This window comes from Suillus clintonianus, assembly GCF_016758775.1.
Source record: "Suillus clintonianus strain FC179 chromosome Unknown DEU56scaffold_155, whole genome shotgun sequence".
Lineage (NCBI taxonomy): Eukaryota > Fungi > Basidiomycota > Agaricomycetes > Boletales > Suillaceae > Suillus > Suillus clintonianus.
In genome coordinates this window covers 17,927-31,887 of record NW_024539379.1, presented here as the reverse complement: position 1 = coordinate 31,887, position 13,961 = coordinate 17,927, and the positions used below count along the sequence as shown (strand labels likewise).

The following is a 13,961-nucleotide window of genomic DNA, read 5'->3' as shown; positions in this document are numbered from 1 at the left end:
ACATGTCGTCCTTTACTGGAAGGATAGCGTGATCAATCAGCTCTGTAGGTCAAAAAGATCAATGAGATAGCGGTCGTATTAAGTAGTATCATCGACCACATACCAGGCCCGGAGTCCAATGTCAATGTGCCATGCTGGTGAGGCGTGGCAAAACCCTGAAATTGTCTAAGTCCGAATTTGAGCCATTTTAGTTATTACTACTACCACCACCGTAAATTGACGAAATTTGCTCACCTTTCAAGTCTTGCTCCTTTCAACACTCCAACTCATCAAAATGTCCACTCGCCGTGTTACCCGCGCCAACAATGCAGCTCAGCATCCTGGTCTTCCAGACGTGGTCCCAAAGAAGAAACGTCGTACTGCAGCAGAAGTAGCTGCTGAGCGTCAGTTCAAGATAGACGCCAAAGAAGAAAAGGAACGTGCCAAAGGCGCTGGGATCAAACGAGTTGCCGAATACGAGAAGAATCAAGCCGACAAGGACGCGTTGACCGACGCTACCCCGAGGGCTGCAGCCTTACCAAAGCCAAAGCCCCATCCAAGGCCCATTCCGAAGAAGATTCGTGTCAAACCCACCCCGCCGCCTGTCGAAGACAACACGTTCATTTCTGAGGTCGAGATGGACGACACCATCGCTGGCACCAGCACCTTCAATCCAGATCCATCCCAAGCCTCAGAAACAACTGACTCCCACGCGGATGACTCAGAGCTGAGTGAAAATCCTGCGTCGCCGCCGAAAAAGAAGGCGAAGGTCGACAAACGGGAGGGTACGAAGGTGCAGGCTAAGAAGCCTAAGGTACGGGATGCAATCAAGGCGGCGCAACTTGAAGAGGTGAATGAGCGGGAGAAGAATAAGAAGAGAAAGATAGCCCCACCTGCCAGCACAATAAGTATCAAATCGGACACGGAGTCGAGTGTCCAGGTTATCAACACGACACCTCAGGCGGCTCGCAGCAAAAAATCGGCCCTCCCAGCTGACAGCCTCGATGACGATGCCATGGTCACTGACCCTCCAATTTGGAACGTGCCTAAGAAGGCTCCTAGTAGAAAATCAGCCCCGCCAGCTCAGGTCGGTCGCTCAGATGACGAACCTATGGATACTGATCTCCCAGATAAGCCTCAGTGGGCAATGCCGGTCTTGAGCAATGAGAACACACCTAAGGCACGGCCTCGTGATAATCAGACTGAAGAAAGGGGTAGCAGGAAGGAGAAGGCGATGGAGAAGTCAATGGAGAAGCCCAATGATAAGGGGAAGAAGGAGAAGGAGAAGGGCAAGCGAAAATGTGATAAGAAACCGCTTCAGCCGAAAAGGTACGAAGTTCGATTCTTCTTTTCCTGTTGTGACTTGTCCCATCAATATCATGCTCACCCTTGACGAAACAATCCTTTATTATTTTTTTCTCAGTGATTCTACTAGTACTACCGACCCAAAGGAATTTTCAACTGGCATCAATGATTGGGCCGCAAGCATCCCAAAGAACGCAAAGCCTGGTAGCAAGGCCAACACCAGCCAGCCCAGCATTTTTAAAAATAGCTCAGCCTCGCGCCGCAGTGGATCCATTCTTCCCCCCCTGACCAATGGCAGCACTCGATCATCATCTAATTCAGTCCTGACCAACAACGTTTTGATTTCTCACGCAGCGGGGGTGATTCAAGAACCCAAAAAGAACCATCACCTTGAAATCATTGATGGAGGACTCTCTGACGAGGATGAGACCCACGGTCTCGAACGCGAGGCTGCGATCGCTAGCCCTCCCAAAGGGAAAAAACGAGTAATGAGCTCAGTGAGTGTCTGTTTTGACATCGTGTTTATTTCTACTACTGACTACTACTACAGGCTCTTGTTAAAGGCTCCCCTGTCCGTCAAACTGAATGAGTGAAGAAACCCAGCAATGAAGACCTCCCCGAGGGCATCAATCCGAAAATCTGGCGCCGTGTCTTTATCTCAACATACATCCAATATGTCGCCACATTGGCCAATCCCTGGGAGGTTCCCACCAAGCTGGCGTGTGAGAAGATGCAGGTGATTTGGGATGCGGTCTTTCCCGACATCACCCACACAGTGTCAAGCCTTAGTTCAGTCTACTACATTGTAAGTGCGCTCAATTTCATCAACGGCGGTACTAATTTAGATGTACTTCAATATAGGCTGTTCAGCAAGTCGCCGACTCCTACCACAGCCACATTGGCTCAGCAGCTATTGCGATTGTCATCGCGTACCTCGAATCTGAGGACTCGTTGAGGGACTCTGACGATAATCGCGCCGAATTTGCGGAGTATGCACTCAGCAACCTTCGGTTCTTATACAAGAAGGCGAATGGCAATGACAAGTCTGTAAGTACTTCTTCCATCTCAATCAATTACCGAGTTGTCATTGTGCTAATGCTTAGTGCAGAAATTCCGGCGCCTTTATCAAGGTGCATTTATTGTGCAAACCTTTGGTGCACACTTCACCGCAACCCGTGGCGCTCGGAAGATACCTGGGGTAGACAAGCCAGGTGTACCGGCGAATCCTGCTGGGGGTCTCACATTGTCATGTGCCGCGGTATGTACTTGTCATTTTTTTTATTCTTTAATCTCACCAACCGTTTCAACTAGGTCGAACGAGCTTTGACCCTCTGGTCTACTCGTACACTCACCATTAAAATGGTTCAGGCCGCGAAGAACAAAACTAGCATTCTGTTGCCGAAGACAATGAATCAGTCTACCGGCAAGGTGTCCTGTCGGCAAACAGGATTCAACGACGTCTCCTGGGGTACATCTACACGCGCCTATGCGAAGGCTATCATGAAGAACCTGCGCGAGGACAAGTTCGAAGTCATCATTGCATCTGCCATGGAATTCTCGAAGAAGAGTTGTCGTCCTGGCGATGATGTCGATGATGCTGCCGTGGAGGACGACCTTGACCTGGATGAGCGTGCCCAGTTGGTGGATATATCAGACACCGAGTCCGAGGGAGATGACGGCCGCGGCTCTGATGTGGAGTAGGAGCCTTAACGTGGCTTGCGCCTTCCTCGAAGCCGACGGTGATTATTTTTTTTCATTGTATTTACTACTACAAGGCTAATGTTTAATGCTAGTGGGCTTATGCTGGTGGTGGTGGTGTTAATAGTATCCAGACCCCGTGTTCCTGCCATCACGGCGTGTAAATCAGCCTGAGGTTTTTCCAGTTGTTCACTGTACTACTACTACTACTACCCTTTCCCTCAGGCTCTCGAGCTGCCGCTGCTATCTGGTGATACTAGTATCATGGACCTACCACTACTACTAGCCTAGTACTAGCCGCCACGCCTCTGACATGTTTTGATAGTTCTTACCATGCTTAGTATTCGCTCTTGCCTGCCACCTTAACTCGCTTTGTACTTAGTTGCCATATGAAAATGGACATTGTTTGTGCTGTTTTGCCTTACTCAATGCTTGAACGGATGCTTTCTCGCCACTTGAACAGATGCTTTTCACCACTTGAAGGCTACTACTACTATCAGGGAAAATAGTACATGCTGCTTTCAGCTTATTTCACTTTGTGTCCTTAAGGGTGCGCTCAAGTTCAGTCAGGACCACTCAGAAAGGGGTAAAGTAGTATAAAGTACTTGAAGTGGTGCGCATGCAATAAGTAGCACTAAGTCACCCATGCATTTTTCACTTAATTTTGACTTTTGAAACTTTGGGGCCTGAAAGTGCTTTGAAACAATCTCTAAGTACCACTTCAAGCTGAGTCGACTGCATACTAGTAGTACCTTTCAAGTTGCTTAGCTATAATAAGCACAGCAGTCAGAGCAGCTAAGTCACATTCATCCGAAGACCCTACTTGTGGCAAGTCACAATTTCCTTAATTTATTTTTGCTGAATCTGACTTAAAATATTTATTAAGTGATGCTAAGTTTATCTAAGGTTCATTAAGATTTTTTTTAGTCCCACAGACAAAGTGTACTGTCGCCTGAGCCCGTAACCATTCTTCGTCTATCGGGGACAACTGCGACTGCAATTACGCCATCCTTATGGCCTTTAAAAGTTCGAAGGGGTGCGGTGCTTGGAATGAACTTCATCATTTTACTGGAGGTTGGTAGTGTTGAGCACGGTCGAGGTTGACTTTGGAGGGTTTGTGTGTCTTAGCTGCAGAGGTGCGTATATTGTGCGTTTTTACCTTACTTCACTAAATTAATCGGCCTCGTTTCCACCACAACAGACAAGAGAGATCCTTATGGTGCGCGTATTGTGCCTCTCATGCCTCATTTGCTCTACGCACAGCATGATCTTTCTGAGCTGTTTTGCACCGGGGGAAACTCACCAGACACCAATTACCTCTTCATGGGCGGTTACATGGATTCATAATGTACATGTGTATCCAGCATCCGTGATCTCGCAGTCCACAAGGTATGTGTCCATCGCAACAAAAAAACTAGCTTACTGGTCCTCAGCTTCCCCCACACCATCAGTATCACGTTCACCACCCCCACCTGTTGTGGTTCCATCTCCCTCAGCGTCGTCATCTCCCTCATCGTCAGTGTCTCCTTCCTCGCTAGCTGCAGCAACAACATGAACGGGGTCTCCGTATTTGCCCCAGTCTTTGAGCCGTTCTTCAAGGAGACGGTCCTTTCGGGCTTCATTCAGCCACTCGAGATTGATTCCGAAGTCGTATGGTGACACTTTCGGGATGTCGGCATTGGTAGACCATCGACCGGATCCTCTGACTCGAATAGCGAACTTCTCGTGTTCCTTTGAGCTCTTCGTCGTCCACCAAATGTCACGTAAGTCGTGGAAAATTCTTGATTGCTGCGTGATGTCCTGTTGAGTCATTGTATAATAGATTATTTCAGGTGCACCTGAGTGCTCCTCCACTGCGGATTGATGACTTCGAGAAACTTGAGGTGAGATATTAGGGTCTCTGCTGCAAATCCCGCCGCCGTTGCCATCCTTTGTTTCCAGTCATCGTACATTTCCGCTTCGTCCTCAGGCCCAGAGGCTTCGTCGGACATGTGATCTGGAATAACGAAAGGTGACGGATCAGCGCCATCGTGTTGTACCTTGTACTGCTCAATGACATCTCCGGCCAGCACATTGCCAGCTTTCTGGATCTTCCAATCAGTGACTCGCAACAAATGTCACAGGCTATACTGTCAGATTGAAGCATAAAAGTGTACAATTAGACACAGGCCTTGATGCAAAAAGTGTCTAGTTCTCTGACATGTGTAGGTTGATGCTTCAAGGTTTCTCACAATGCATAATATGTTTGAGCTGGGATCCACCAAGGATTCACTGGCTACTACCTTTTCTAGTATGTGCTTCCATACTTCTTCTACAGCTTCTAAATTCCTGGCTTCTCCAGGACCTATTTATTATTCCCACACCCCGCATTTTTGCACCTACTGTGGGAATTACCCCACAACACCAAAAACATCGCCCATTTTGGGAATCTCCACAATATCAATTATTCCCACACCCTTCCCACCTCATTACAGCTTCACCACTACACTACAATAGATCCCCTCTTGTATCTAAGTAGTAGTTTGGTATATATGTGTATAATATTATATAATAAACCACTTTTTTTATTTATTTGTGTGATAGGTTCCCCTCTAGAGCCCTTTCAAAATGATGTAGGATATAAAACATTTTCGCACTTTTGCTCCTTTGATAGGGAAGTGTTCTAGGGCATTCAGAACATGTCTAGGGGTGTATATGAAGAGATTCCCCTACCTTTTTGAGCCCCTGAAGCGCCCTACATCAATAGATATTGCATATGTGCAGGAAAACACACAATATGGTCCCATTTGTTTATTTCTAGGTGGGTGGACTTGGAAACATGATCCCCAGCATCTATTTAACAATAGGAAAAATGTATCAGGAGATCAGGACCATAGGACAAGACCTTATTGCATAGTGTACTCCCCCTCTCCAAGTGGTTTACCCTTTGTGAAAACTTTTCTTGCAGGACCAGATCTCAAGGAGGGTAGGGGGACTATTTCTATGTATATCCTCAGTAGATATATCATATAACTAGCCCATGATACCTACAGGATCCTTCTACAGGAACAAAAACTTGACAATTCACATTTTTCACAAGTTTCATGTTTCTGACTATTCTATTCTTGCATAAATTCTCCAATCTGTTCATATATCATTAGTATAGGATATATAATTGCTTTTGATACCAGGATCAGCTCAAAATATGCCATGGTTCTGAGATAGTGTATATACTTGCTATGTATACTGATAAGGAGCCCATACCTTCATATCATCATCATTTAATGATCAGACCCCTGGACTACATTTTACATATATTCAGTATTATAGACCCAAAGCCACAGCAAGATCCACCCATAATTAAGAGCTAGGCAAGTGAAATAGATAAGAAATTGAGTGTGGGAAACTTCAAATGCCCAAAACATCGAAAATGGTCAGTAAGTGTATACATGGCTATAAGCCACCAATTCAAACATTTCTATACCACATCCCTCCACCAACAGTCTACCATAAGGGAAGTATGTACTATAGGTTCCTTAGGTAGTCTACTATATATCCTACACATTTTTAATAAAATCTTCGACCTATGTGATATATAAATGTGACTTTGTGTGAAAAGATGTCAATTGTGACATTTCACACATATGTTATTTTGCTTGTCAATCAGTCAATCCTGGATGGATCATTCTAAAGCTTTAGGGCTGTCATAAGGGGTATATAGGTGAGGTATCCCAGGTGTCTGATCACTGATGACACTCTGTATTACTATATGAGCTTCTTATCAGTAGAAATACCCCCTTTACCTCAGATCCCAAGTTTCTGCCATTGATCTTACTGATCCTTAGCATAATAAACATATATACATTGGCAAATGATTGTCTCAGAGCAGCTTAGATGATTTGTGTAAGAGTAGGATGGTAAACCACATCAGAAATGTCATAATTGTAATGTGTCAAGTTTTTGTTCCTATAGAAGGATCCTGTAGGTATCATGGGCTAATTATATGATATATCTACTGAGGATATACATAGAAATAGTCCCCCTACCCTCCTTGAGATCTGGTCCTGCAAGAAAAGTTTTCACAAAGGGTAAACCACTTGGAGAGGGGGAGTACACTATGCAATAAGGTCTTGTCCTATGGTCCTGATCTCCTGATACATTTTTCCTATTGTTAAATAGATGCTGGGGATCATGTTTCCAAGTCCACCCACCTAGAAATAAACAAATGGGACCATATTGTGTGTTTTCCTGCACATATGCAATATCTATTGATGTAGGGCGCTTCAGGGGCTCAAAAAGGTAGGGGAATCTCTTCATATACACCCCTAGACATGTTCTGAATGCCCTAGAACACTTCCCTATCAAAGGAGCAAAAGTGCGAAAATGTTTTATATCCTACATCATTTTGAAAGGGCTCTAGAGGGGAACCTATCACACAAATAAATAAAAAAAGTGGTTTATTATATAATATTATACACATATATACCAAACTACTACTTAGATACAAGAGGGGATCTATTGTAGTGTAGTGGTGAAGCTGTAATGAGGTGGGAAGGGTGTGGGAATAATTGATATTGTGGAGATTCCCAAAATGGGCGATGTTTTTGGTGTTGTGGGGTAATTCCCACAGTAGGTGCAAAAATGCGGGGTGTGGGAATGATGTGGGAAGGCAGGAGCAATCTATTTTTAAGTGAGACATGAGGAAGGGCCAAAATAGGATATGTTTTGTGAATTACCACATTTGGAAGTCAAAATTGCGGAATAAAACATACCAAAATACTCCAGCTTGATGCTTCATGGTGGAAGGGATTAGCAGGGTAGGCAGTGTCTCTGACTTGATGCTTCACTCTCTCTAGTTTAGAGTCATTTTTGCATCAAGGCTTGTGTCTAATCTGACACTTTTAAGCTTCAACACTACAGGTACAGGTGAATGTCAGTGATTGTTACCTCTTTGCGACGGTTACTCCATCAAGTGTTGCGCTGATTAATTGTGTGCGCTAGCCCACGTTGAGGATCTGTTTCGGCTTTCGATTTTGCCTTGAATCCACGGAATGTCTCTTTCACGAAGACGAGGAGAGTCGATTTATTCCAGCGGATGGTCCTTGATTTGAGGCATTTCGGCCAATTGTCTTTCTCCTTCTGTTCTCGTAGTGAGTTGAACGGAAAGCTTCAAACTTTGATAAATACACTAACCTGCAATTCATTCCATGTCACATCTGCGGCCTTGGTGGAGATTTCGATGTTTGTCGCATCCTGCACGTCGCTGGCAAAATCAGGTGTGTAATATACCTCGTCTGTATCTGGGTTCCTTCGTTCACCCTCCGACAGTAAGGGCCATTTGTCCTTCATCTTCATACCGCAGATCTTGCGGAAGGTTGTTGTAATGTGCGTCTATGGGTGTCACCTTTTATCCGTTCCAACGATCCTTCACAGCGTACTCACTTTTAAATATTTTCTAGCGTCTTGTCCGGTCTTCGATAGCGAATTCTTCGACTGCGTGATATCTTCACGGGTCCCGTCTTCGTCATCCGTGGCCTCCTCGCCATCAGACTGGGCTGCAGCTCTTCAATACACACCCCGACGTCTCACAATAGCAGCACCACCTCTTCCGAAAGCTCCGGTTGGTCTTGTACGACGACTGGGTTGGATCGTACGTGTGCCCTCAAGTGCATCGAGCCTGGCACGGTCTTCAAGCTGATCTTCTCGGATGCTGCGCAGAAGTTCGCTGATGTCCGAGTCATCCATTTCCGGTGGATCAGAAGTCCGGTTCACACTGCTTGATAACGGGCAAGAAAGACTATCCTCTGAACTTCGTGATGAGGAACGTTGAGAGCGCGAGTGTCTGTGCGATCGTCTCGCATTCCTTTCCCGTGGACAAGGGGATCTAGAACGGGTGTTCTGTCGACGTCTTCGGCTATGCTCATCAGTACGTGAGCGCATGTGTTCGCGAGGTTGGTTTCTGCATCATACAGGTGAGTCTGTGCGCATATATGCACCATTATTGACATACCGACTCCTTTCAGCACCTCTCCCTGGTATGGCTTCGTTCCCCATTGGAGGCATAGGTGCATGGGGCCCATCACGACTCGCATCGTGAACTCTGCGCTGTACGGTCCGCGACAACCCACTCAAATTTGGCCCAAGAAGAGCAGGGTCAATCTGTGATTCGTGTGGTGGGACAGCAGGTTGGGTGCGTGCAGCGGTGTCCCTCCATATTTGAACCTGTGCTGATTCGGGGATTTGGATCCAGGCTTGGGCATTGAATCCTGGTGGGCATGGGAGGCCAGACATACTCGGATGAAGGATATTGAGTGAGGAGGAGCAATGATATTAGTGGATGCGTCGAAGGTGCATATATGCGATACCGTAGCACGTGGTTGATCTGTCAATATGTCATATATATTAATATATTCTAATTTTCGTGAATATGGTACCCATACCCCAGATTATACCTAAGATGAGGCTGCAAAGTCACAGCTAGTGATGGTACAACAAGTTCGTAGAGATGCATCGAGGCAAATGTTGAATATACAATGTGCACACATGTAGTTATATCTTGAACTACATGACCAAGGCATGCCTGGTTGAATTTTGAGCATGTCAGCTTGCCAAGATCATAAAGTTCATAGGTACAGACATAGCCATATGTAGCTAACGTGCGAGGCACACAAATTCTCGTAAGTTTATCTTAACATATTTTCACCGTATTCTCTCATCTATTCAACCCATATCTACTCAGCGACTACACCCAGTGATTTTTGATTCTATGGATGACACTATTATTAGAAGGAAAATCGATCATATGAGATCTATTTAGTACTGGAACCTGTGGTGCCGATTACTTTCAAGTTTCGCATCGAACCGCCATTTTATTCAAGGCCCGCTACATCACTTCCAAAATGATATCATATGCATTGGCAGGAACAGATATCATCCCTCGATCTCATTTCGGTCATCCAAGCACTGGATGGTCATGGTAGTATATCTAGCACGAATATCATCCTTGTATGTCCACCAAGTTCCCCGCTCCTTCACATCCATCCTCTAACAGTATGACCCTAGTCTCGGACGACCCTAGCTATTGGCCACTCATTAACTCTGCGCGTATTGGCAGCTATTTCATAGGTTCGTGAAGAGCAGTCAGATTTCGGCGCTCATGTCTCGATCTGACCTTGATTGTGGTTTTCCAGTTGCCTCCTTTGTTGCAGTGATATATGATTGTGGAGAGCATAATAACATTAGATAATTACCGATTTCTCACAAGTATTTCCAGCCCTTACGTTCAGACAAGAGGTATGTCGATGCTATGACCGGAGCAGCCATCTTGCTAAGATTTGTTTGTAGGTCGAACTGATCTGGGTGAGCACAGTTCCACATCAGAAGAACAATATTGATTTGCGACAGAGACAATGTTGGTCCCTCATGACCGTTCTCTATCTGAGTGTACGTAGCTTACCTGCTCTGAATTTGGACTGACTTGACAATATCCTAGGTGCGCTATCTTGGAGTATTATTTGTCACATACGTTCAGAAGACTTAACATTTGGTGTTGTGCTAATCTGCCATCTCTCGCAATCAGCATGAACATACTGCGCATGTCTTCCCGCATTCTTCATGTTTTTTCTTCTGAACAGTAGCATACAGTCGATGTTCCGACGATCTTGTTGACAGATGCAGTGAGTCTTCTGCACCGCTGTCTGCTGTTCCCCTCCAATTAACCATGACACCCTGTAGGGGTGAGTGTCATTCTTGACCAGCTTCTCCATTCACTATCATGACTGCTACAGATGTGAGTCTGTTTGTAGTGTGTGATCCACCCAAGGCCCATCACTAACAGGATTCCTCAGGCCGGATTCTGTACATCGTGTATGATTGGACGAGTGTTGTAGCAGTTCCAATGCTGTGTGGTGAGTTGTGCAGTCACAAGACCTATGATATTGACTTGACTGAAACATATTGCAGTCATCATGATCGCTCGGTTAGGTGCCATGTATCAACGATCCAGTAGGATCCTGATATTTCTCGCCGTCGTGTCCTTGGCTATCAACATTTTCGCCGTAGCGGTCACTGCAATGACAACGAGGCATATTTCAGGAGGTAAACTTAATTGTGAATGAAAACCGTGCATAGCGCTCATTGATGAATAAAAGAGGAACTCATTCTCTCTGGCACCTATGCGTGCATGTTTGGCTATGTGGACAATATCTTATTTCTGAATTCCATGACTTGGATACTTGGTACTGTCTGGGAGGTCCTCGCACTGTGTCTCGCAGTCTGGATTGCTGTAAAACACTTCTGTGAACTGCGACAACATTCAGCAGGAGGGATTATCGGAGACTGTTTCACTGTGTTGATAAAATCACACGTGCTTTACTTCGCGAGGTGAGCTTATATTGTGAATATGGTTCCCTTTTCCGCTGAATGATTGAATGTGCTAGCTTTGTTGCTGCGTCTTGCTTCAGCCTCATTGTTAATTTGTCTCCAACGCTCTTGGCGGTATGTCAATCTTTCACTGACCTCTGCATGCGACCACCGTTCATCATTTCTATAGGACATATTTTCCTTGGACGCTCAGATTCTTCTTGGTACTAGTGAGCTTTTACAAGCCATACAGTCCTTTGTGCTGGGACCACGCCTCATCCTAAGCGTTCGAGAATATCACGCTCGGCTCGTGGCTGACTCTGATGCAGCAACCAGCATGTCCTCAATCGCTTTCCAGGAGCGCGTGCAAATATCGACAGGCAGTGGCGTGTAGCATGGGAGATGCTCAACGGAGTTAACGGTAGTTTGGTGCTCTGCAGGGAGCAGGAGAATTGGCTCTTTTCTTGATTTTCAAGTTTCGTCATGGTACTTAGGAGACTGTGGCCTTGGCACATATTTCGTGGTAATATGTATCTAAGTTATTCGTTCCGAAGAACATTGAAAGAGACATGACGAGGTGTCAGGTCAGACCAATCATTATAGAGTACGTAGAAGGAATCAATGTGTCATAAATATTAACTTTGGGTCTAATATTGGTGACGCGCATGGGGAGGCTGAACGTTGACATGGGCATTGAATTTTTAATATTCATATGATGGCATAGTGCTGGGGAGGATGTCTGAAATCCAAGCAAGTTTTGAGTTCCCACAGCGCAGCTCATAATTGACGGTCCCATTCAACATATCGATTATGTCAACCGCAGCTGCATGATGAAATTACTGTGGTGCATTTTGCAATCAGTTTTCGTCAGTCGCCCTAGGCCCTTACCATATCTTTCGCATTTACGCTCCCAGACTGAAAGGACGAGTTAGCGAGACGGAGACACTGTTAATTTCATTTGGAAGCCCTGACTCGTGTTCCTTAGTCAGACCCATGTGCACAGAACTTGGAGTTGTAATTTGCGATGCTGCCAATAGGGAAAGGGGATGTTTTGCATGAGTATCTGGGAACGCAAGGAGCGACCACGAAGGCTCCCTTGTATGGGGTTTCTTCGCACGTTGAAAACGTGCGTTGTCCTCTTCGTCAAGGGAGACGGATAGGGAAGGCATGCGTCCCTTGAGGAATTTAGGTTGTTCGATGGACGTGGCTGCTATGGTAGCACTCGAGGTGTGGATGGAGGTGTCTTTGGTGAGGATATCACAGATTGAGCGGGGGTGTCAGTTTTTGATTTGAATTTGTGGTGGAAATGGGGCGTTTTGACTTTCCTCGTTGAATGTATTTGTACCAAGGTAGGGCCTGGGGCTAGGTCGGCAAACCTTCCGCTACGGCGAAATTCAGAATTTTTGAACAAATTCTCACTGTCACCGTCCGCGTCCACGCGCATGTTGCAGGAGCTTGTGAAAGTCAAAGTGAATCACCTGTGCAGAGAGGAAGGATGCAGAGTCGCAAGTGCGGAAACGGAAGTGCCAAAGGTGGAGTCGGAATTCAAGGACAGGGTGGACTTGCTAGTGTTTCTCTGCGAGGCGTTGAGCGTCAATGAACTAAGAGTAGAGGGAGTAAGTAACTGTTCTGTGGAACGACACCAGTCAGCAGGACACAGGCACGGGTGGTGGAAAGCGTGCTTGTATTGTTGTAGATTGTGCGAAAGGCTGTGAAAAGAGATAGTAAGACAAGCAGGTGGTAGGGAAGGGAAGACGCACTGAGAAATCCTCTCCTTATAATCAGCCTTTGCGTTTATCGTGAAATCTTGGCATGCGTTGTGGTCACAGATTGGGGCCTGTCATTTGGGCCTCTGGCAACAGTGATAACGAGTGCAATCTTGTTGAGAAGGTCCGGAGGTGGAATTGAGCTGTTGAAATGCAGGATAAGATGAGAAGGTAACACATTCAAGGTCTATCGCGCAGTTTGGGCCAATCGCTTGACGAAACCCGAAATTCTACGCACCTGCCAAGTGACCTAATCTGATCTTCCTTCCACTTTACGCTTAGGGTTGTCAAAGTCGTAGTTTGAACAATTCCATGAGCCACAATTGTTGTTATTTGGAGATGGGGCGAAGTGAAAATATGAGACGTGAATGGGCTACGAGAAGGAGTGCGCGGAGCAGAAGAAAGAAGAGAACTTTGAGTTGTTGAAAGACGCGGTCTGATTAGTGAAGGAATATGTGGGCTGGAGGATGAGAGCGAGTGGGGAAGCTTGTGCAGGAGAGGAAGTTATCTTGTAACAAGTGCCGGGTCACTTTGAAAACTGCACGAATTTAAAGTCCATAGTATCGCATGGGCCAGGTGTCTCGATCAACAAGTGCTGTGCGGGATGCCCGGTGTTTGGGTAATGTTAATGAATCCGCGCCGACATGCATATTGGCTGAAAGGGGTTCAAGAATCAAGAGGCTTTGTTCGAATCTGTATGATCAACCCATGTGCAAGTCCTCGGCGAACCCATCGAACGACGTATCGTACAGATTCAACATGCACAAGTATTGTCGCCCGTGGGAATTTGTTATAGTCAGAGTGTGGTGTTAGAAGGTTTCAAATAAAAAAGTTGCGGTGTTCATTGATTATCCCCCGCGCACCTCTGTTCCT

The 13,961-nt window shown here is 45.8% G+C and overlaps 3 protein-coding genes across 3 annotated transcripts; 1 reads left to right on the top strand and 2 right to left on the bottom strand.

The window, feature by feature from the left end:
- Nucleotides 1–1,873: 1,873 nt before the first annotated feature.
- On the top strand, nucleotides 1,874–2,985 carry DEU56DRAFT_748183 (uncharacterized protein; the record flags this gene model as incomplete). Its single annotated transcript, XM_041349332.1, has 3 exons — nucleotides 1,874–2,131; nucleotides 2,393–2,542; nucleotides 2,596–2,985. Coding segments are annotated over 3 exons (798 nt in total), but the record flags the coding sequence as incomplete, so codon positions are not given.
- A 1,416-nt stretch (nucleotides 2,986–4,401) lies between these two features.
- On the bottom strand, nucleotides 4,402–4,973 carry DEU56DRAFT_919123 (uncharacterized protein; the record flags this gene model as incomplete). The annotated part of the gene is made up of 2 exons (XM_041358227.1): nucleotides 4,402–4,770; nucleotides 4,821–4,973. 2 exons carry the CDS (start codon nucleotides 4,971–4,973, stop codon nucleotides 4,402–4,404), a joined length of 522 nt encoding a protein of 173 aa, XP_041201910.1.
- A 2,956-nt stretch (nucleotides 4,974–7,929) lies between these two features.
- Nucleotides 7,930–9,252, bottom strand: DEU56DRAFT_919122 (uncharacterized protein; the record flags this gene model as incomplete). The annotated part of the gene is made up of 5 exons (XM_041358226.1): nucleotides 7,930–8,100; nucleotides 8,155–8,352; nucleotides 8,404–8,511; nucleotides 8,551–8,920; nucleotides 8,972–9,252. The coding sequence occupies 5 exons, from the start codon at nucleotides 9,250–9,252 to the stop codon at nucleotides 7,930–7,932; spliced, it is 1,128 nt and encodes a 375-aa protein (XP_041201909.1).
- Between the last annotated feature and the right edge of the window lie 4,709 nt (nucleotides 9,253–13,961).